This window comes from Nelumbo lutea, chromosome 8, assembly GCF_056320005.1.
Source record: "Nelumbo lutea isolate HS-2025 chromosome 8, American lotus-T2T, whole genome shotgun sequence".
NCBI lineage: Eukaryota > Viridiplantae > Streptophyta > Magnoliopsida > Proteales > Nelumbonaceae > Nelumbo > Nelumbo lutea.
Genome location: NC_142691.1, coordinates 33,907,464 through 33,929,909, shown reverse-complemented (window position 1 = coordinate 33,929,909; position 22,446 = coordinate 33,907,464). Strand labels below are relative to the sequence as shown.

Sequence of the window (22,446 nt, the reverse complement as noted above, 5' to 3'; positions counted from 1 at the left end):
AAGCAGATTTTAGGCCAACTCAGGGCAGGAGCACTGGACTGCTGTGAAAAACATACTTAAGTACCTTTGAAGGACAAAAGAGTTTTGTCTACTTTTCGATGGTAATTCACTACAGATCCAAGGGTATACAGATGTCGATTTCCAGTTGGATCTAGATAATAGAAAGTCTACATTTGGATATATTTTCACGATAGGATCGTGTGTTGTTTCCTGAATGTCAGCAAACAGGGGTCCTGAGTAGCAAATTAATAGTCCACAACCCAAGCCGAGCGCATTGCCGTAAGTGAGGATGCCTTTTGAATGAAGGTGATCATTCCTGAATTTGGAATTCAGCACATCACCCATTCCACTGTTGTATGACAACACTGGACCTATGGGAGGGTGATATTAAGAGGTAGCATCAGCGGAGAATGTGGTAGACCCATTGACTAAGCCATTTTCACTGAAAGTGTTTGAGAAACACGTGGAAAGCATGGGACTCTGGCTAGTACCTGATTGGACCTAAGTGCAAGTGGGAGCTGTTAGACAGTTTTGTATGCCCTTAGCTTCAATCAAAATGATGTACTTTATGAGTTTATTGTAAATGAATAAAAGTGCATATTTGATTCATGTTCCATTGGTATGTTTCTGTGTAATACCCTTAAACTGGACACTTAATGAGACTCATGTTAGTTTAGAATGTTCATAGCCAGTGGGTCGGCTTGGGGAGACCTATCCTGACAAGGCTGACACTGTGGTTCCACTAAGTCGGTTGGGGTGGCTTGTCTCAGCTACCGAGGTGAGACCCTAGGCACATATAGTGTGGGATTAATTGAATCTTTGAACTGGACCAGATTTCCAGTATTGCCCTGGACCTTGGAGATTGATGGGCAAAACTAGAAAGTTACACCCGACCCCTAGATTCGATTATGATACTGCACTAGGTGTCGGATTAGGCTGTCTTTGATGAGCCAATTAGTGAGATCCTTAGTGGGGGTCAAAACCTGGGTATGTTGGGACAGTATGAGAATTCATCTGAGTGGGTGATCATAGTGACAGGATCAGCCCCTTTGTCGGACAAAGGTAATGATCGGGGATGCACTCTCACTGATGGAAACCAAGACTGTCGGCAGCTAATTTCAATCATTGAAATTTGTTTAGCAAAATATATTTTATATGAGATATAAAAGTATATAAATTATGGTTTCGAAATGATTTGCAAAAGGTTTTAATTCCTGGGATCCATAGTAGAGAGAGTGCAACACTGTTCCTTGCAGCCGAGGGAGAGGTCCTCTCTTGTCGGGCAGTGTATGATCATTATGGGCTGAGAGGCTAAGTGTAAGACCATTAAGGATAATACCTAATGGGCTAATCTTGCATCTGCCCACAGTCCCTGGGTGTTACAAGGTGGCTTGGCCCAAGGACTACTTAGGGTAAGTGTTGGGCCCATAGAGCCCATCTGATGGGTCTCAGGGGGTGCACTATCCATAATAGTGTATTCGGCCAGGCATTGTAACAAAGGCTGGGTTGAAACCATGTGGCTAATGTGTAGACCAATTTTTGTATCCCACGCCATACAAGGAAGCCCAACTGGGCAGCAGTTTGGAAGGCTAAATGAATACATAACTCTAAATGGGCCTTAAGCCCATTTCGAACTGGGCTAATTTGATTAGTCACTTAAGGGGCGAATTCTGAGATAAGATCAGCTGATAGGATTGGCTCCACACCCTATCCACTTAGAGAGTCCAAGATCTGAATAAGATTTAGATCTGAAAACTACCTAATTAGATTAGGAGATGGCTGATCTAATCTGTAGATAAGATAAGGGTTATCCCTTATCTTAAAGGGACTTCTAATCCAGATATGATTTGGGTTAGCAACTCCTAATGGGATTAGGAGCTGATCCCTTTAAGTCTATAAAAGGAAGAGGGGGCGGCAGCCTTTAGACAACACACAACAAACAACCACCAGCAACAGTCTTGTCTTCAGACCTGAAATCACAGAAGAGAGAATTCTGCACCCTACAAATACTCTCTTGCCGCCTCCTTCCTACAGCCGCCGCCTATAGCAGTTCGATCTCCATTCCTTGGGGAGAAATCAAGATTGGATCTTGATCCCAATCTTTTGGAGAAAAGATTGGTTGGAGTTGTATTCACAAGCCATCCAGGTGATTGTTGAGAAGGGTCAAGTTCTTTTGGAAGAACACTGCTAATTCTGCTCCACCCAGCACTGTGCCATCTTCAGTGGGAGCAGATTTTGGATCCTACCTTGGGCGTGAACACCTCCATTTAGAGGTATTGTTTCTCTGTATTAGGTATTATCTATCCCTACTCCTTTTGGTTCAGATCTGGTTTAGTTTATGGTTCAAGAATGATCTTTGAAAATATGATTTTTTAAATAGGGAATTCGATTCCCAGTTGAAGAGAGAGAAAATTTTTTGAAATTTGCCCCCTTATTCCGCAATCCTTGGGCACCATGTGATGGATTTCCTATCCCTTCAGAAGGATCATCACAATGGTGTTCTATTTGCAAAAGAAGTAGCCATGTTGGCAAGGATTGTTGGTTTAAAGGAAAACCACAATGTCATTATTGCAAGAGGTTTGGGCATCTACAAAAAGATTATAGATTGAAAAATAATCAGCATGCAAAAATTTTTTAGATGAAAAGGAAGATAAAGGAATTTTATTTTATCCATGCCAAAGTGCCATGGAGGTAAATAATGATATGTAGTTCTTGGACAGTGGATGTAGCAATCATATGACAGAGTACCCAAATATTTTTCTTGACATAGACACATCATTTAGTTCAAAAGTGAAATTGGGGAATGAAGAAATTGTTGAAGTAAAAGTTAAAGGCACAATTGGTATTGAAACAAAGAAAGGAAGAAAGTTTATATATGATGTGTTATTTGCACCTGAGTTGAATGAAAATCTTCTAATTGTTGGACAACTTTTGGAGCATGGTTATTCACTCCATTTTGAAGATCTTGGTTATACTATTTATGACCATGGAAAATACATGGTGAAAAGTTTGAAAATGAAAACAAATAGAAGCTTCCCACTAGTGTTTAATTATTCAAGAAGTGCTGTTATGAATGTCGAGGAGATTGATGAATCTTGGCTTTGGCATAGAAGATTTGGCCACCTAAATTTCAAGGGGCTGAAGTTGTTATTACAAAGGAGATGGTTCAAGGACTCCTAAACATTGAAGAAAAGCATGAAGTTTGTGAAGTCTATGCACTTGGAAAGCAATACTGACAATCATTTCCTAAAGGAGTTGCATGGAGAGCTAACAAAGTGTTAGAACTAGTTCATACCAATGTGTGTGGACCCATGAGGACTTAGGGCTGTCAATGGGTTGGGTCTGACCCGATAGACCTGAGGGACTAGGACCGACTAGACAAGTTCTGGTTCCAAAACTTGCCCCGGTGGGTTGGTTCCAGTTCCTCATATATTTTCCTTATTATTATTGAGTCAGAACTGAGTCTACCATGTCCTGAACCAACCCTATATATAATTATATATATCTATTGTTAAATATATAATATATAATAATTATTAATTAATAAATTATATAGAGGTAATATTTAAACAAAGCATGTCTAAAATAGTCATTTTGGTAGGGTTTTCAATTAAACCTCTACCAAAATGACATTCCTCCCTTCGGCTCTTTCTCCCCTTTGTTATGTTTGACCATTTCTTCTCAATTCTCACTAAGGGTGTCCATGAAAAATCGAAAAGCCAAGATATCGAACCGAATTGAGAAAACCAAACCACAAAATGTAGTTAATCGAACTGATCGATTCGGTTTCAGTTTGGGATTTTTGAAAAACCGAAGGACCGGTTCGGTTTTTGGTTCACCTACAAAAAAACTGACGGTTAACTGAACCGACCGGTATATATATTTTTATGTATATTTTATATATATTTTTAATATATGTCATATTTTCTATGTATTATATATAAATATATATTCATTATATATATAAGTATATACTTATATTATATTTATAATGATCTATTTATAAAATATATTATGTATTTTTCAAATATTTATAATATATTATATATCATTGTTATTTATAATATAATATTATATATATTTGTATAATCTATATTATAAATATAAAAAACCAAAAAATAAAAGAACCAAACTAGTGAAAAACAGAAATCGGTGGACCGGTTAACCGGTGGTACCGGTTCGAGAATTGTCAAAACCGGTACCACCAATTCGGTTTACAAAAAAGTGCCATGGTTTGGTTAACCGAACCATGGACATCCCTAGTTCTCACATAGAGAGAGACTCTCATTCTCTTAGTCAGACATAATCAACTTCAATCATTTCTTCTTAGACACTTTGATCATTTATTCTCAAAGCCCAATGTCGACCATTGTCCCTGACTGCCAACCACTATCACCAATGCCAAACATACAGTGAGCTGTCAACTGTGAAGCCTAGAATAGTGGGACTAATAAAAGCAAGGCCGGTGTCAAACAAAGAAAGAAAGGCTGCTAGCAATGCCATCCAGCCCATCCGCCACACCTGTCCATTCATTTGTCTATCACAGCAATCCTTCACCTTCATGAGTTCATCATGGGCCTCACCATTCTCCTCACAAAGAGTCAGAGGTATATATTTTCATTCTCTTTCAACCATTGCTCATAGTTCTTAATGAATTTCAAATTTTTAGTAGTTGTTTTCTCTCCGCCATTTCTTTGAATTTCAAACTTTGTAGCATTTTAGCAGAGGTGTTATTATCCTTCTTATTATAATCAGGTCCACCGGGTTGGACCCGATTGTCCCAAGAACCGATGGGTTAGATTTTGGATCCAAAATTGGTGACCCTATAGGGTCTAGGTTGGTTTTGGGTCCATGGGTTCTCTTATCGGTTCTGGGACCGGTTCTACTTGATTCCAACTAAGAACCGACTCTTTGACAGGCCTATGAGGACTCCTTCTCATTCCTAGGACAGGTACTTCATTCTTTCTATGAGAGAAAAATATGATGTGTTAACTATTTTCAAGAAATTTAAATGTCTTGTTGATAAACAAAGTAGTTGCTACATTAAAAAATTAAGGAGTGATCGTGACATGTAGTACACTTCAAATGAATTTGATAAATTTTGTAAATATGAAGGCATGGAAAGGAAACCTACATTCCGTTATACTCCTCAACAAAATGGAGTATCGGAGATGAGGATCCAAACTGTGATGAAGATGGCTAAATATATGATACATGAGAAGAAACTTCCCAAAAGTTTTAAGGCTGAAGCTATTAACACAACTGTGTATTTGATGAATCAATGCCCCACTATAGCTGTTAAAGGAATGACTGCATTGAATGCTTGGAGTGGAAGGAAACCGTTAGACATTTGAAAGTGTTTTGTGTCATCACCCAATTTTTGCTTAGTCCTCTATCTGAACCTCCAGCTCATCCTCAAACACCAATTAAACCATTCTGACCCTACTAAAACCCAAATAATCGAAAGAACCCAAATCTCATCCCCCAAATCCCTAAAATCCATTGTTGAACCCACCTAATACCCTTAAAGCCCAAAAATACCCCTTCTCTCAAAATTCTCAAAAGACCCTTAACCAAATTATCAAAATACCCTTCGATTGAAATATCCAAGACTACCCTCTTTAAGTCATTGAAAATGCCCTTTAAAACTTAAATTCCCAAAAATACCCTTCCATTCCAAATTACTAAAATGTCCCTTGCCTAAATTCCCAAAATGCCCTTGACCAAATTCTCAAAATACCTCTTACCAAAATTACCAAAATGCCCTTATCTAAATTACCAAAATATCCCTTAGCCAATTTACCAAGATCCCCTTTACTCTAAATTAACAAAATACCCTATAGACCAAATTCCCAAAAAAATCCCCATTCTATATTACCAAAATGCCCTTAACTAAATTACCAAAATCCCATTCAAGTCAAATACCCAAAACCACCCTCTTCTTAAGTCACCGAGAATGCCCCTCATACCCTAAAATCCCAAAATACCCCTCAAACTAAACTTCCAAAATACCCCCTACTCTAAATTACCAAAATACCCTCAATCAAATTTCCAAAATACCCCTTTTCTATAATCCCTAAAACATCCTTGACCAAACTAACAAAATATCCCTTCTTTCCAACCCATAACTCTTAAGGACTCTTAGGGACTGCCTTAGTGAGCACCCTGTTTAAAATGTAGATGGTGTTTTTTAGTGCTTTACTCCATAGACTTGTGAGCAAGATAGACTAGCTAATCATACTTGTCACCATGTCCATGAGTGTTTAGTTTCTCCTTTCTGCAACTCCATTTTGGTTTGGAGAACTGGGCATGGTTTCTCAACCTCAGCTAGCTTCTCTAACATCTCAACCTTTTCCCACTCCATGATGGAAAGGCTAGACTACGCTTAAGTCCAGAGAGCTCCCACCTTGGCCTTCAAGGTATCAACCTCTAGGGCTAGCAGTCTTGACCCCAACCCATTTGACCCACCCAACCCACCCACCTTGTAACCCACCCAAACCCATCCAATCTATTGATGGGTCAATATGGGTCGAGCAACCCATTAGGGTTAGTGGAAAAGGGTAAGGGTGGGTTGGGTCGAGAGTACCCATTAGGGTCAAGATGGGTTAGGTCGCACAGGTCAAGATGGGTTGGGTCAAAGTCAATTCTAACTATACCCGCCAAATCTCAAATATTAGAAGTTATAGTGATTCGAACTTAAACCTCACGTGCAAACATTTCATTACACTTCCAAACCACTATGCCAAATTTCATTTTGTTAATGAAAGTGGAATAAAATAGATTTTAAAACCTTTCGTGTTCACATGCAATTTTATACAAAAACACTTTTACAAAAGCAATTTTACAAAGTAATTTTATGAAAGTACTTTTTTATAAAAGTACTTTTACAAAAGCACTTTATGAAAGTGGTTTTACGAAAGCATAAAAGCGATTATACAAGTACTTTTATGAAAGTACTTTTACACAAAAGCACTTTTATTAAAGTACTTATACGAAAACACTTTTATGAAAGCATAAAAGTACTTTTGAAAAAGTACTTTTGTACTTTTACGAAAGTACTTTTACACAAAAGCACTTTTACAAAAGTACTTTTATGAAAGCACTTTTACATGGAAGCACTTTTACGAAAAAAATTTTTTGAAAGCATAAAAGCACTTTTACAAAAGTACTTTCACACAAAAGCGCTTTTATAAGTGATTTTATGAAATTACTTTTACGGAAGCAATTTTATATAAAAGTACTTTTGCGAAAGCACTTTTATAAAAGTTTTGCATTTTTTGCATTTTTTCTATTATTTTCTACATTTTTGTAACTTTTTGGTATTTTTCTGCATTTTCTACAAATTTTTGGTGTTTTTTTTTGCATTTTCATGCATTTCCTACAATTTTCTAGTATTGTTTTGCACATTTTCTGATTTTTTCTGCAAATTTTTTGAATTTTCTATAATTTTTTAGTATTTTTCTATTTTTCGTAAGTTTTTTTTTTTTTGTATTTTCTATAAATTTTTGAGATATTTTTGCATTTTCTGCAAATTTTCTATATTTATCTACAATTTCTGCCTTTTCGAGTATACGGGTTAACATGACTCATTTTTGTCACATGACAGCTTTGAGAGAGATTATTCTCTCAAAATTTATTATTTTGTGTATACGGGGCCGCCCCTACCCATTTTTGTATTTATAAGTGAGGGTGGGTGGGTTAGTATAGGTGAGGGTGGTTAAAGGTCAATATGAGAGATCAAGTGGGTCAATATGGGTAGGTTAGGGTTAGGGTGGGTTATGACCCTTTAATTAAGATTGATGATGGGTCATGGTGGATTGGTTGGTCAATATGAGTGGGTTGATATTCAACCCTTACCCAACCCAATCCAACCCACCATTTGCCACGCTTAACCTCCACGTTGTCTACCTCCAGATTTCCTTGGGTGCTTTCCACCTCCTTCCTCACGACTTCATACTGTTGGACATGTGTCTCGGCCATTTCCATTAAAACCTGCGACACTACGTTGGCCTAAAAGGAGAATTTTATCGATTGACTACAGGTAAGAAGGAAAAGAGAGGAAGCAAAATAAAGCTAAGTACTTACCGTCATAAGTTGGTGTCGTCGGGGAGCAAGATCCCCTTCTCAATTCGACCTGCACCGACCATTATGAACTATGGGGACCTACTAGCAAGGGGGACCATAGAACTAGTGGACTACGCGTTCTCCCTTCTGGCCTCCTCTAGCTTCACCATCTTGATGTCCTCCACGTCTATGTGTACGACCTACGAGGTGAGGTACTAGCACCCCACTCAGAAAGTCCCAACCTTCGTGACTTTCCTTTTCTTTTCGAGGGTAGACAAGACACCAACACTATCAATGTTTGACATTCTTCCTGCAAAGAACAAAATGCACCAAACAACAATCTAAGGGGCCACCCAACGCTGCTAGAAGCCCACTTCCCCCACTTCATGGGGAAGTGGATACAAGACCCCACACTGCTCACGAGTGTGCCACGTGGTCTTGCCACTAGAATCTACGCTGGAGCTCTAGACCACTATCACCAACAAAGATCAGGACTTTTGATATTCATCAACCTTAGATCGGCCTTGAAGACAAGAATTAACGTGGAAGGCCAATGGTATACGTTGGATTACGACTGCCTCCTATTCGTCTGTTCCACTACGAAGTTGGTAATAGGACATTAGCCAAAGCCACATGCTTGGAATTTGTGAGGCAAGCTCATTTTAGTGGGGATGTTGGTCCCTGGATTCAAGTCACTAGGAAAACTAAAGCTTGAACCCAATCAAATCCAAAATCAGAGAATGCTAAGGGCGACAAAGGGAACCCAATGACCGGATTTCTCGTTGACGGCGATCGATGGTAGGAAGCTCAAGTGATAAGGAACAAAGAGAAAATTTTGACCATTAGAAATGAGACTCATTCAAATCGGGGGGAGGTTAAATAATAGTCCCGCATGCATGGAGACCACTTCCTATGAATCCTTATCTACCCAAATCCAGATTTTCTACACTTTTCTTACACATATCTCTCAATTCATAATAGAGATGTGTGACTGCGTTATGTAGGGGTTGCAACGAAACGAGCTTTTTATGAGCTGTTCGAACTCAGCTTGTGAAAAGTTCGACTCGGCTTGGTTTCAACCGAGCTCGAGACCAATTCATTGGCTTGATTATTAAATGAGCCGAGCTCGAGCCTATTAGAGATCGACTCGTGAGGCTTGCAAGCCGGCTCGAATATATATATATATATTTATATAATATAGTTATAGAAAATAATATATATATATAATAAAAATATTATAATTATTAATTATTATAATTCTTAATTTTTTAAATATCAAATAAAATTATTTTTTTATATAATTTTTTATTTTTATAAAATATTTTTTCTCAAAATCACGCTCGAGCCGAGCCGAACTCGAGCTTATGAATTTTTTACTCGAGATGAGCTCGAGCTTAAGGTTTTGGCTCGAATCGAGCTCGAGCTCGAGCCTTGTAGAACAGTCTCAAGCAGAGCTTGAGCCTAATAATATCCAGCTCAACTCGAATCCACCCCTAGTGTTAAGGAAAGCAAACAATCACTTACAACTGTGTTAAATAAGGGAGAAACTAATGCCTTCACCCCACTTGTAACTTTTCACACAAAGAATCAAGTGCCATTACAAGAGAAGAACAATGAACCCTCAAAGGGTTAAGTTTAACCCAACAATAGAAATGCCTATTCCCCATTCCATCCTCGATACCATAGCACCAATTATAAGTTTCTAACGTGGAACCACATTTGGAATCGGTGAGTGTTGAGGGTTCATATTAACTTGCATGGTTACATTCACGATCAACATAAGCTCCACGATGAGACCCACAATTATGCTAAAATACGGGGTTCATATTAACTCAGAGAAGATTCTAACGATGGGTGATTTTCCTGACTTAGATTTTTAACGAAGTGTTAAAATAAAGCTTCCCTCAATGGTAGGCATGCACATAAATCAAGGCTTGTTTTTGCAAGTCTCTATGAGTGCGGATCCGCATAATGGGGAAAATGCTGAAGTGGCACCTATGTGGCAGCGTTTATTCAATAAATGCCCATGGTTCTAAACACCGCCTATATATGCAAAGTATTCAAAACCATTAGATGCAAATTGACAAGAAGCTACTTTCTCTTGTTAATCATTCATTTTGGGATTTTTGATCTAATATGCCATAGCAATCTTAGAACATTGACTGGGTTGAGTTTATGCAATGGAGAGATGCTTTTAGTGCAGAATACAAGGAAGAAGATTTAGTTTTTCTAGGTTGATTGCTGATACACTATGAGTCTAAACCACTGTATAAGAGGTTACTGGGGAACGGCTATCACATCTTTGCAAGCTCACCGCTCGTGATAGTGTCAGTGACAATGTTCTCTGTGGACAAACCAAATGTGTGGCTTTTACAACCGGGGCGAGGAGTAGAGTATTTCTACTCCACCGGTGAAGGAATAAGGGGCAAGGAATTAGTGGGTGTTTATGGGGGCCCGAAAATAATGAAGGGAAGAATAACAACAGTGTTGGGGGAAAGAGTGATCGAAAACTGGTGAGATGTATGTCGGAGATAGGTGAGAAGACTGAGAAAGTACTGTTATTGTGGATTTAGCGTTCTCATTAGGAAGACAATGGACAGTGACTAAATAAAGGAGGAAAGAATAATGGAGGGTAAATGGAAAAGAAAGAATGGAAAAGAGGATGATAAAATGGAGAGGAAACAGATGGAAGGGAAGAGAGAAAGTACTCTATTCGCCGCTACTGTGCTTGTATTTGATATTGAAGATGATGAACAGTAACATCAGCCCATTAGATGCGACCACGGAACGAAGGAGGTGGATTCCAAACTTGTTCTGGATTCTTGGACTAGAGATGGAAACGGAAGGAGAGAGATCATGGGTTGAGGTCAAAGAGCGTCACATGTCAGAGTGAAGATAGGGAGTAGTAAGGGTATTTTAGGAATTTGAAAAAAATATCAATCACATGAAGGTGGCGTTTGATAAATCTGAAAATTCAGTTCTAAAATGTTAAAAAGATATTAAAAGTGTTTGAAATCTGAAAAGAGGTATAGATGCTTTTCTACTTTTTAGAGGATCTGAATCCATAAGTTTGTTTGTGTTGGATCAACCCTTTACCATATGAAATTTAGTGATTTTACTATTTTACCCCTAGAACATACTATTTGGAAATGTTGAGTTCAATTTGCATTATCTCATAAAAAATAATTTTCAACCTCAAAATAATATTAAAACAATACAAATAAAAAATAATAAATTAATAATTACTAATCAATAAATGAAACGATTAAAGTTAAAAAAATAGTTAATGACTATAAAAATATTAAAATAATTAATAATTACTAATTAATAATTTACACAAATAAAAAATTAAAATAATTTTAAAAAATTAATGAAATAAATAAAAAATACTAGTTAATAAAAATAATTAATAATTAATAAATAACACAATGCTGCAGATACAACATCGTTTTCTGTTTGGAAATATTGCTGTCAAGTAAGATGTTTCCTGGAGCAATAACATTTTCTGTTTGATACCACTGCTCCATGTCTGTTTTCAGCATTGGTACCCATCATAAGAATATGTGGGCAATTAGACGGGTGGTTACATGACTTACTTTGAACTACAAATGATTTGGTTGAACTTTGGACTTTCAAACTAGTTAGGACTTGTTTGGGACCTGGAGTTAAGGAGAATTGTCCTGGAATTTGATTCACTTTCTACCATTCATCTACTAAACTCAAACAGGTTGGCTCCATGGAGGCTGAGTGGTCATTAGAGAGAAATTTCTAAAATCATTGACAGGTACTGGTGTATAAAATTGCGCCGCTGCTATAGGGAGGAAAATCAATGTACCAATTTTCTCGCAAATCTGAGATGGATCTCGAATAGTTTGGCTCCATGGAGGCTGAGTGGCCTTAAGAGAGAAATTTCTAAAATCATTGATAGGAACTGCTGCGTAAAATGGCATCACTGCTAGAGGGGAGGCTAATCGATGTGACAATTTTCTCGCAAATCTGCGATAGACCTTGATTCTTTATTGTTTTTGTTTTGTTTTGTAATTTGCTGGAGAATCAAAAGAAACTGCCTCCGGGCTTCAGAAAAACAAAATACTAGAGTGAGAAAGGAGTCAAATGGCTTGCCGTTTTTTATCGGGAATGGTAAACGATTTTACATCCAAGTCTCCAAGATTTCAATATAAGCCTAAAATTGATAGTTGGGTTGATTTCTCCAATTTTTCATGTTTGTATGCAAGTTGCCATCAAACATTAGAAAATTTAATAAAATTAAGAATATTTTTTGTACGGCACCCATTGATTTTTGCGGTGTTTGGAATTGTGAGCTGAATTGTGGGCATTTATTGAATAAACACTGCTGCATAGACGTCATTGCAGCATTTTTCTATTATGTGAATAGCATAGAGATTTGTAAAAACAGACCTTGATTTATGTGTGTGCCTACCTCTGGGGAAGTTTCATTTTAATTTTAGTACTCTTAATTTGTTGATTTATAAACAAATCAAATACAAACATTTAGTGAATAAATACGGACGATTCCAAATACATATTTTATTTGACAAATTGCAAATTCGTCATTAGCAGGTTTTTCAGAGTACATTCTTGATAGAAGAACTGTACCCATTGTCGCAAAACTTGAACCACAGCATCACACCACCATATTCGGAAGGAGACTGACTGGAAGGGAGAAACTAAAATTTATTTGGACCAAGACCAATGAGGCCATGCATGTAATAAGAAGAACAGCACTTGAAATCAAACGCTGTTCTTAATAGAAGAACTGTAGCCATTGTCATAAAACTTGGACCACAGCATCACACCACCATAATTGGAAGAAGACCGAATAGAGGGTAGAACCTGAGACACTAGTGTGTCTGGCGGGATGTAGCCACCGCTGGGGGCTGCACTTGATTCGGCAGGCAGCCCCAAGAAGATCTGACTATTTGGAACCGACGAGGTCCATTGGTTCCAAGCGCTTATAAGATTGTCAGCACTTCCGGCATACTGACATGGAGGATTGTTATAGAACTGGACCCAGACGTAATCAAAGAGGTCAGTTTGAATTGCACCATTAAGCCATGCATCTGGGTAGGGGCATTGCGGAGCAGCACTCAAGTAAACCTTAGAACCGAATCCATTAAGAGCCTTAGCCAACTCGTCCCAGTGCTGGGTCGTGCCATCCTCGATGTCAAAGTCGATTCCGTCCAGAACAGCGTCCCCTAATGGACGTGAATCTGACTGGCCTCCCAAGAAGTTGTTCCAAAGGTAGTTTGCGACTTGCTGAGCTTCATCCGCAGAAGAAAGGGAGTAGCTTCCAGCGCCACCTCCAAGGGAAAGAAGCACTTTGATGCCTTGGTTCTGGCAAGCTTTTATATCACTACTAAAACCGGTGCAACCATTTGAGGTTGCGTCACAATGGCCAGCTAAACTGAGCTGTGGAGTCATGCCATTGCCAAATGCATCTAGAAAGGCAATGTTCACAAACTGATAGTTGCCTGTGGCACATGTATCAGCCAAACTACCTTCTTCTCCGTCTTGACCCCAATAGACTGCTATTTCTCCTGCTTGTGACCTCACAACCAGGGCAAATAACAGAAGAGAAAGAAACAAAACTACTGGTCTGGCTGCCATGTCTAAGCAATTTTGATGTAATTTTGTTCAGCAGTGGTGACTGATGAGGGAAGGAGTCCGTTTACAACTAATATAGGCGTGATCCATGAATGCAATAATAGAAGGGTTAATTACTCTGCAAGCCAATGTATAAATCTGAATGACAGTCCCCCATAGTTTACTAGTATTTGGCATCAATTCACAGGTAGGATTCATCCCCCTGTAGGTTTGTAGGTTGGAGCTAAACAATTCTGATGTAGACTGATCAGTCATTCTCCTGTAATAGAATGACCAACCATGTCACTGGAATAGTTGTTGGATGACATGTAACCGCGTATTGAGTGGAGTTGACTCTCAGACTTGACATGCAACCACGTTCCTGCCCCATTAGTACCTCGATCACTACCACACGAAATTTAATAAAATTTTTATTAAATATGGTGAACAGTATAAGAAATTTAATAACACATTTAAATCACTGAAAACGGGGTAAATTGCTGAAACCTACTTCTCACAACTCCTCAACCTTACAAAAAGACCAATTTTCATCCTAAAGAATAGGAAAGGTCATCCTTTATCCTAAGCTTTGATAAAAATAGATGGTGCTTGAAATAGATGGTGCTTGAAATGGCATTACTTCAACCTCCAAATAAATGTCGTTAAATTATTTAGCTTACATAATTATGTTAATTAAATGAATTAAGCAAATTAATTAAAGAAGCGAAGTTAATTAATTAAATTTAATAACCAATGTTAATTGATCTAAATAAATTAATTAATTCAATTAAGCATTGTTTTAAAAACCAACCCAAAATAAGACCACATTGGTCATTGTTTTTTAGGTCAATGATTCAATTGTTTGGTTCCAATATGGATCAATCCATGATATTTTGAAAAATAAAAAATAAAATATAATTACAATAAAAAAATGACCCAAAAACCATTTATCGGATCAAATAGTTTAGGGGTTCAATTGTTTAGGTCAGCAATTTGTTGGTCAAGTAAAAAATTTTGGACGGTCAATTGTTCATCCCAAGATTTTGTCAATTATCTAGTAACATTTTAAATCCAGGCAGTGGAACTATTCGGCCAAATACTCAGTCAATTGCCCAGTTCCATTTTTTAGTTGGCCCAGAAGTTTTCAAAACAAAAACATTAATTTGGTTAACAAACTGTTGCCTCAGACGGTTGCGCTGCTAAATTGTGTATTTGGATCTAGTAAATGGTGTTTGAGTCATTAATTGATTCATTTGGATCAGACGGTAAAATTGTTGATGACCAAGAAACTAGTGGCCAAAGTGGTTCTATATTGGGTTAATTTTTACCTTGCTTAATTGGCTTAGTATACTTATTTAGATTGATTAATCATATTTATTTAATTTAATTAATTAACTTCATTTTCTTAATTAATTTAATTTGCTGATTTAATTACTTAATTTTTAAGAATTCATAACTTCATCGTACGGTACCAGATTCGGGGGGGGGGGGTTTGGGAAAGTAAAAATCCCTTAATTTTATTAAAGTGGCATTTTTCAAACTTTTAACACCGTCACTTAAACATTGTATATTGGATCTATCAACACAAAACACCATTTCAAATACCATTTTTTTTCTTTACAAATGGCTTTCTTATCAAAGTTGGGTTAAAAAAATGACCTTTTCATTTTTTAAAGTCGAAACTGCCTTTTTTGGCAAAATTGAAGGGCTGCCGACCCAAAAGTCCATAAAAAAAATACAGAAAAAGAGAAGTACAATCAAGGACCCACAAAAAACTAAAAAAAAAAAGTTGTAGTTAAGAAATAGGGCTATAATTGTCAACCAGTTATTTATTTTCAGACGACTTGAATTGACTATATATAATATAGAACACTGTTTTTAAAGCCGAATTGGATTGGACGGTCGGACTGGAAAAACCAGGATCTGATCGGTTCTGTTTTTCTTCAAAACCACTTTTTCCCTTAAAACCATTGATTTTGGTCAGTAAACCGCTGAACCGGCTGATTAACTGTTCGAATTGTTTTAAACATTCAAACGGTTTTGATTATTTTTTAATTTTTAAATTCTTTTATTTTTTTGTCAAAATAAACAATCCGTTCAAGTCGAATGGTCGAACCATTCAAACCGGTAACCAGACCCTTGACCGGTTCGATCACCGGTTCATTTTTAAAATTCAACAAATGCTCAACCAAATGTTTCAAGCAAAAAAAAAAAAAAAACAAAACAAAATTGCTCAACCGAAGCTTACCCCATATCTCCTGCCCACACAAAATCTGCCAATGTCTATTCACATAACATATGGAGAATACCTCATCCTCCTACATAATATTATGTATGGGAGATGTTTTCAATTTACGGGGGTAGCATGTTGTGAGTAAATAGGGGTAGAATTATCGTGGGCAGGAGATCTGGAATCTCCCAATAGGACCACACATTTGGGAGCCACCATGGAGCATAAGTCTCCTTCCAACAAAAACCGTTTCAACATTTGAGAAGAGTTGGAACAGATTTTCTTAGGAGATCCCAACTCCCCACCATGTTCGAGAGGACTCCGGATCTCCTGCCCAAGCCTACCCACAAAATGCTACCCCCTGTGAATTGGGAACATCTCCCCGTTCATAATACTATGTGGAGGATGAGATGTTCTCTATGTGTGGCCGCGATAAACGTGGGCAGAGTTCTCATAGGCAGGAGATTTGGACTTGTTCGAGAGTATGTGCGGTGTCAAGTCACATTGGAACGTTTTGGATGTGTATTTTTTGTTGGAAATGGATCCAGTCTTGTGCTCTGTGGCCATAGGTTCATATTGTGTGTATCATTTTATAATATTTAATTATTTTTATTTTTTATTTAATATAATATTATAATGGATCCAGTTTTGGATGTGTATTTAATTATTTTTTATTTAATATATAATATAATATTATATATATATATAGAGAGAGAGAGAGATATTAAGGAAGGCTTTCAGGCTACAGCCCCCATCATTCAAACATTTGGCTTTTTCAAATTTATACACATGACATTTTCTAAGAAGTTGTTGTTAAAGCCTATAGCCCACTACCACCATTCAGACAAGTTGCCTTCTCATTTTCTAAAAAGCTAGACACGTGGCAATTTCGGATAAATTCTTGCTAAAACCCACAACCCACTACTAGGCTCTAACTCCCCAGCATTTAAACACATGACCTTCTCATTTTTCTATAAAGTTAGAGTAAAACCCACAACCCACTACCACTATTTTCAATCCATTCCTAAAAAAATGAAGGAAATACAAAAGTGGTTATCCACAACTACTTCTGCCTACATTCTATCAATTTCACTTAATCATTAACCCTCTACGTATCATAATAAAATAAAATTATCCATATTCTAATAATTATTGAAAATATATTTTTTTAAATAAATATTTTTGAAATTGTAATAATTATTTAAAATATTAATAAATATAAATTTAACAGTATTAATTCCATAATGTAAATTTAATGGTATTGATTCCATAATGTAAATTTAACATTACTGATTCCCCATACTTAGTACGGGGTCATTCACTAGTATATATAAAGAAAGGATTTCAGGCCAAAACCCCCTCCCAGTCACACATGTAGCCTTCTCAAATGCCTTCCCATTCAGAGACGTGGTCATACAAAATTGCAGCAAACCACAGTTTGGGTAAGTGTGGGGTTAAGATGCCAAATTCATTGGGTCATAAATACAATTGGGAAAATAGTTTCCCTATTCTGAAATGGATTGAATTGTAAAAATGATTTCCCAATTTTTTTTACAAATGGCTTTCTTATCAAAGTTTAGGGTAAAAAATGACCTCTTCATAGTTTAAAGTTGAAATTGTCTTTTTTGCCAAGTTGAAGGGTTGCGAAGCCAAAAGCCCATCCAGAAAATAAGAGTACAATCAGGGACCCACAAAAAACTAAAAGAAAAACTTTTAATTAAGAAATAGGGATCTAATTGTCAACGAGTTATTTATATTCAGATGACTTGAATTGACGATATAAAATATAGAATGTACTGATGTCTGTGGTAGTTGAGTATTTAACAACAATGGAACGATATCTTCCCACTGGTACAGTTGTACCTTGAAACAAATGCATCCTCATTTCTTAGAATTTGCTTACCTGATATCTAATATTCCTATACTTCTAATCATGCCTATCACTTGGTTAGCAAAATAAAATCCCAAAGACTGATGTTTCATTAATTTTATAATTGCAAATAGTAAAATATTTAGACGAAAATATTAATTATTCACTCTAACATGTCATTCAGAAATTAAGGAGTCTACACCACACTTAATTGCTTATCCAATTCAGCCATTTCAGATGAACCCTCTACGGCTCTACCTACGAATCGTAAAATAAGGGCCATTTCAAATTCAACAAATGCTCAACCGAATATTTGAAGAAAAAAACAATTGCTCAATCGAAGCCTACCCTAAGGGCAATCCCACCTTTCCCAACAGGAGTTAGGATTTCCTGCCCACACAAAATCTGTCAACATCTATCCACATAACATCAACAGCCACACATGGAGAACACCTCATCCTCCTACATAGTATTATGCATGGGAGATGTTCTCAATTTACGGGGGTAGTGTGTTGTGAGTAAATAGGGGTAGAGTTATCGTGGGCAGGAGATCCGGAGTCTCCCAATAGGACCACACATTTGGGAGCCACCATGGAGCCTAAGTCTCCTTCCAACAAAAAGCGTTTCAACATTTGGGAAGAGTTGGAACAGATTTTCTTAGGAGATCCCAACTCCCCACAATGTTCAAGATGACTCTGGATCTCCTGCCCACGAGAATTCTGCCCATGCCTACCCACAAAACGCTACCCCCCATGAATTGGGAACATCTCCCCCAGCATAATACTATGCAGAGGATGAGATGTTCTCCATGTGTGGCCGCGATAAGCATGGGCAGAGTTCTCATAGGCAGGAGAGAGAGAGAGAGAGAGAGAGAGAGAGAGAGAGAGAGAGAGAGAGAGATAGGTTCATCTTGTGGTCAATTTCTTATGCTCTAGATAAAGTTCTTTCATTTTTTGTATCTTAATGCTAATTTTTATTGGTTTGTTATTATTTTCATCTTATACTTAGGTAAAATTATAAAAGAACTCATGTTACAACAATTTTATAAACTACCTTTGTGTTTTGACCCTAGCAATAGGCCTCCTCTATAGTTTTGAAAAAAAAAGTGTAGATACCATCTTTTTCTAGGTTTTCAATAACAAAGATATTGAAATTACCAAAATACCCTTATCATTGTTAAGGCATTATTGTACACAATTTAAAGTTTTAATTCTACCCTCCACTAATTTATTTTTTCAAACAACTTTCAAAGAGTAATTCTCCTTAATCTTCTTAGACGAACTAAAACGAAATGGTTGAAGTGGCATAAAAAGAAGAAAAATACTTTTTTCAACATATTTAGTAAATTTCCAGTAAACGAAGTTGGTAAAGGGAAACTTTGATATTTAAAAAATAATGCATTACATCAATATTTTTTTTATTTGGAATGATAATGAAAGGAAGGTATTTGCACCTTTTTTTAAAGGAGTAGGGGAGGTTTTTGTTATCGTCAAAACACAAGGGAGTTTCATAGGATTCTTAGAAAACCTAAGGAGATTTTCATAATTTTTCTATTTTTTTAACTAAAATTTCAATTAATTTTAAATTAATAATTTTTTATTAATTTTTCTTTTTATTATTCCTTATTAAATTTAATTAATTATATTAAATTTTCTTAGTGGAACTTAAGTTGGATTAGTATTAGATAAAATTAATTATAAAACTAATAATTATTAGGTAGTTTTGTATTAGTTTTATTTTAATTTTATATTAGTATTAGTTTTTAATTTATATTATTCCTTTTTATTAATGAAATTATTTTTATTATATTAATAAAAATATATTTATCCATAAAAATAATTAAAAACTAATTTTACTATGGTCAATTAATTTTTATTATTTTCAAATGGAATATAGATGGATTATAATTTTATGATATTTTATTTAATGTACTTAATTGGTAATGGACTCAGACAATTGCATAATTTAAACCATCACTGACCCTATTTCAAATTTTAAGTTTCGTAAAGCCCACCCTGTTCGACTTGGACAATTAGTGAGATCCATCAAGGGTTAAACATCTAGGTATCTTAGGGCAATTTGGAAAATTACTTGAGTGGGACAATTTAAACCATCACTCGACCGTATTTCAAATTTTAAGTTTCTTAAAGCTCGCCTTGTTCGACTTGGACAATCAGTGAGATCCATCAAGGGTCAAACATCTAGGTATGTTAGGGCAATTTGGGAAATTACTTGAGTGGGTGATCATAGTGATATGATCGGCCCCTTTGTCAAATAAAATGAATATCAAGATTTACACTCTCTCTGTTGGAAGCCTAAACTACCATCATTGGATTTTAGTTGTATTTGAGATTCTATTTGCAAAATGTGTTTATATGCTATATTATTATTTTATGAAAAAGACTTGCAAAAAAGTTTTAATCTCGAGATCCATTCGAACAGAGAGTGCGACACTGCATTTTCTAGTTAGGAAAGAGATCTGTCCCTGTGGACAGTGTTTAATGATTATGGAACAAGGGGTTAGATGTAAGAGACCATTATAGGTCTGATTACCTAATAGGCTTTATCTCAGATAAACCCATTATCCTTGGATCTTTATAGGGTGATTGAATCCAATAATCATTTATGAGTACATCTTGGGCCCAAAATGAGCTCAAGTTAATTGGGTTAGGGGCTCACTGTCCCTAAGGACCTAACCTCTTTCAAAGGTAGGGTTGAATCCTTATGGACTTATGTTAAACCTTTGTGGGTCACATGCCATATAATATTCAATCCCAAAGTGCCCACGCAACACCTTGGGATGTGAACTATCAAAATGGGCCCAAGGCCCATTACTATATAATTAGTTAAGAGGTTGTCATGTGATTCAGGTTGAAAATAAGCATGGACCTGGGTATGGAGCACCGATTCTCCTAACTAGATTAGGAGAATGCTCTATATAAGGGACTAAGATGGGAGGAACAAATTCACTAGTTCTCTCCAATCTCTTGCTCTTTTCTTTTCTCCCTTGCCTCCTAGAAACCCTAATTCGACCCAGTAGTGATAGGGACTGATTTCCATCAATTTTCTACTATGATTTTACAAAAAAAAAAAAAGAAAAACAGTAGAGGATATCTACTTCAAATACCCATATTTTATGAAAAAAGTTTGCAAAATATATTTTATATGTTATATTACTATTTTATGAAAAAGATTTGCAAATGGTTTTAATCCTAGGATCCATTTGAGTAAAGAGTGTGACATTGCATCTTGTAGTCAAGGGAGAGGTCCTTCCCTTTGGGCAGTGTTCTAATGATTATGGGCCGAGAGTTTAAGTGTAACAGACCATTACAAGGCTATTAACCTAATGAACCTTATCTTCCATAAGTCCATTATTCTTAAGTATTCATAGGGTGGTTGTATCTAATGATCATTTAGTTTTAAATGTTGGTTCCAAACTGAACCCAAGTTGATTGGGTTAGGGGTTTACTACCCTGAATAGTGAATTCGGCCTAACCTCTTCCAAGGGTAGGGCCAAACCCTTATGGACATGTGTGAGACCACTATGGAGTCCCATGCCATATAATATTCAGGTCCAAAGTGGACATGCAACACTTAGGGGTGTGAGCCATTGGACTAATGTGATTAGTCAAGAGAACATTTGTCATGTAATTTGGGTCAAAACTGGTCATGGATTTAGGTATGGAGCACCTATCCTCTTAAGAGGATAATGCTTATCAATTAAAAATAGAGTTATGATCTAAATTTAATTTGAATCAATTTCTAATTATATAAGAGAGTACTCTATATAAAGGAGAAAGAGGGGAGTGTCCAATTCAGGTAATTCTTTCCACTCTCTTGTTCTCTCCTTTTCTCCTTTGCCTCCTAGAAACCCTATCATGACCTAGCCATTGCAAGAACTGATGTTTATCAATTTTCCACTTAGGGGGCATTCTTTTTCTGGATTTTGAGAGGGAGGAAGTTGGTCAATGGGATTTTGATTTCCTTTGACCAAAAATCCCATGTTCTTTTTTCAGATTTATGTGGGGACCAGGGAAAGTTTATTTTCTTGAGTACCATTTACCCAGTTAAGTGAGACCCATCTCCTACGTGGATAAATAACTTTCCCACCTTGGAGAAAAGTTGCCACCACTTGAGTGGGACAAAAATGCCCCTTGTAATAATGGATTTTTGTGGCTAAAATGGTCATTGTCTTTTTTGCATGGGAAATAAAAGAACATGAGTAAATGTACTTACCTGGGTAAGTGTTTCTTAGGAAAGATTTACCCGGGTAAGTGCATTTACCCGAATAAGTAACTTACCAAAAAGCGAACAGGGCCTTAGTTTTTTCAAAAAAAAAAAAACATTGGGGAATTTAGGATAAAAAATCCCATTCAATCAGTTCAATCATACCATCACTAATGCACAAAATCTCATTCTATACAAGAAAGTTGGGTAGCAATTTTGCTGAAATGATGTTGCTAATTTGGCTTCTCATACACACCACCATTTGAAATAATATCATTATTTAAATTTTAAAATATTAATTAATTGTTGAATTTAATAATCCATAAAATTATAATACTATTAATACATAATTTTGTTATTTTAACTATTGAAAATCTAGTTATGTTAAATATTTGGTATATAAAATATATTGTTATTTAACTAAATATTTAAAATCTTAATCTATGTATTA

General features: G+C 36.3%; 1 protein-coding gene across 1 annotated transcript; it reads right to left on the bottom strand.

The window, feature by feature from the left end:
* Positions 1 to 12,550: 12,550 nt before the first annotated feature.
* LOC148843765 (acidic endochitinase-like) lies at positions 12,551 to 13,798 on the bottom strand. The gene has a single exon (XM_088959064.1). The coding sequence runs from the start codon at positions 13,690 to 13,692 to the stop codon at positions 12,817 to 12,819; it is 876 nt and encodes a 291-aa protein (XP_088815190.1). The 5' UTR covers positions 13,693 to 13,798; the 3' UTR covers positions 12,551 to 12,816.
* Between the last annotated feature and the right edge of the window lie 8,648 nt (positions 13,799 to 22,446).

Excerpts from the sequence above, each read along its gene's own strand:
- LOC148843765 (XM_088959064.1), bottom strand. The coding sequence starts at position 13,692 with ATGGCAGCCAGACCAGTAGTTTTGTTTCTTTCTCTTCTGTTATTTGCC.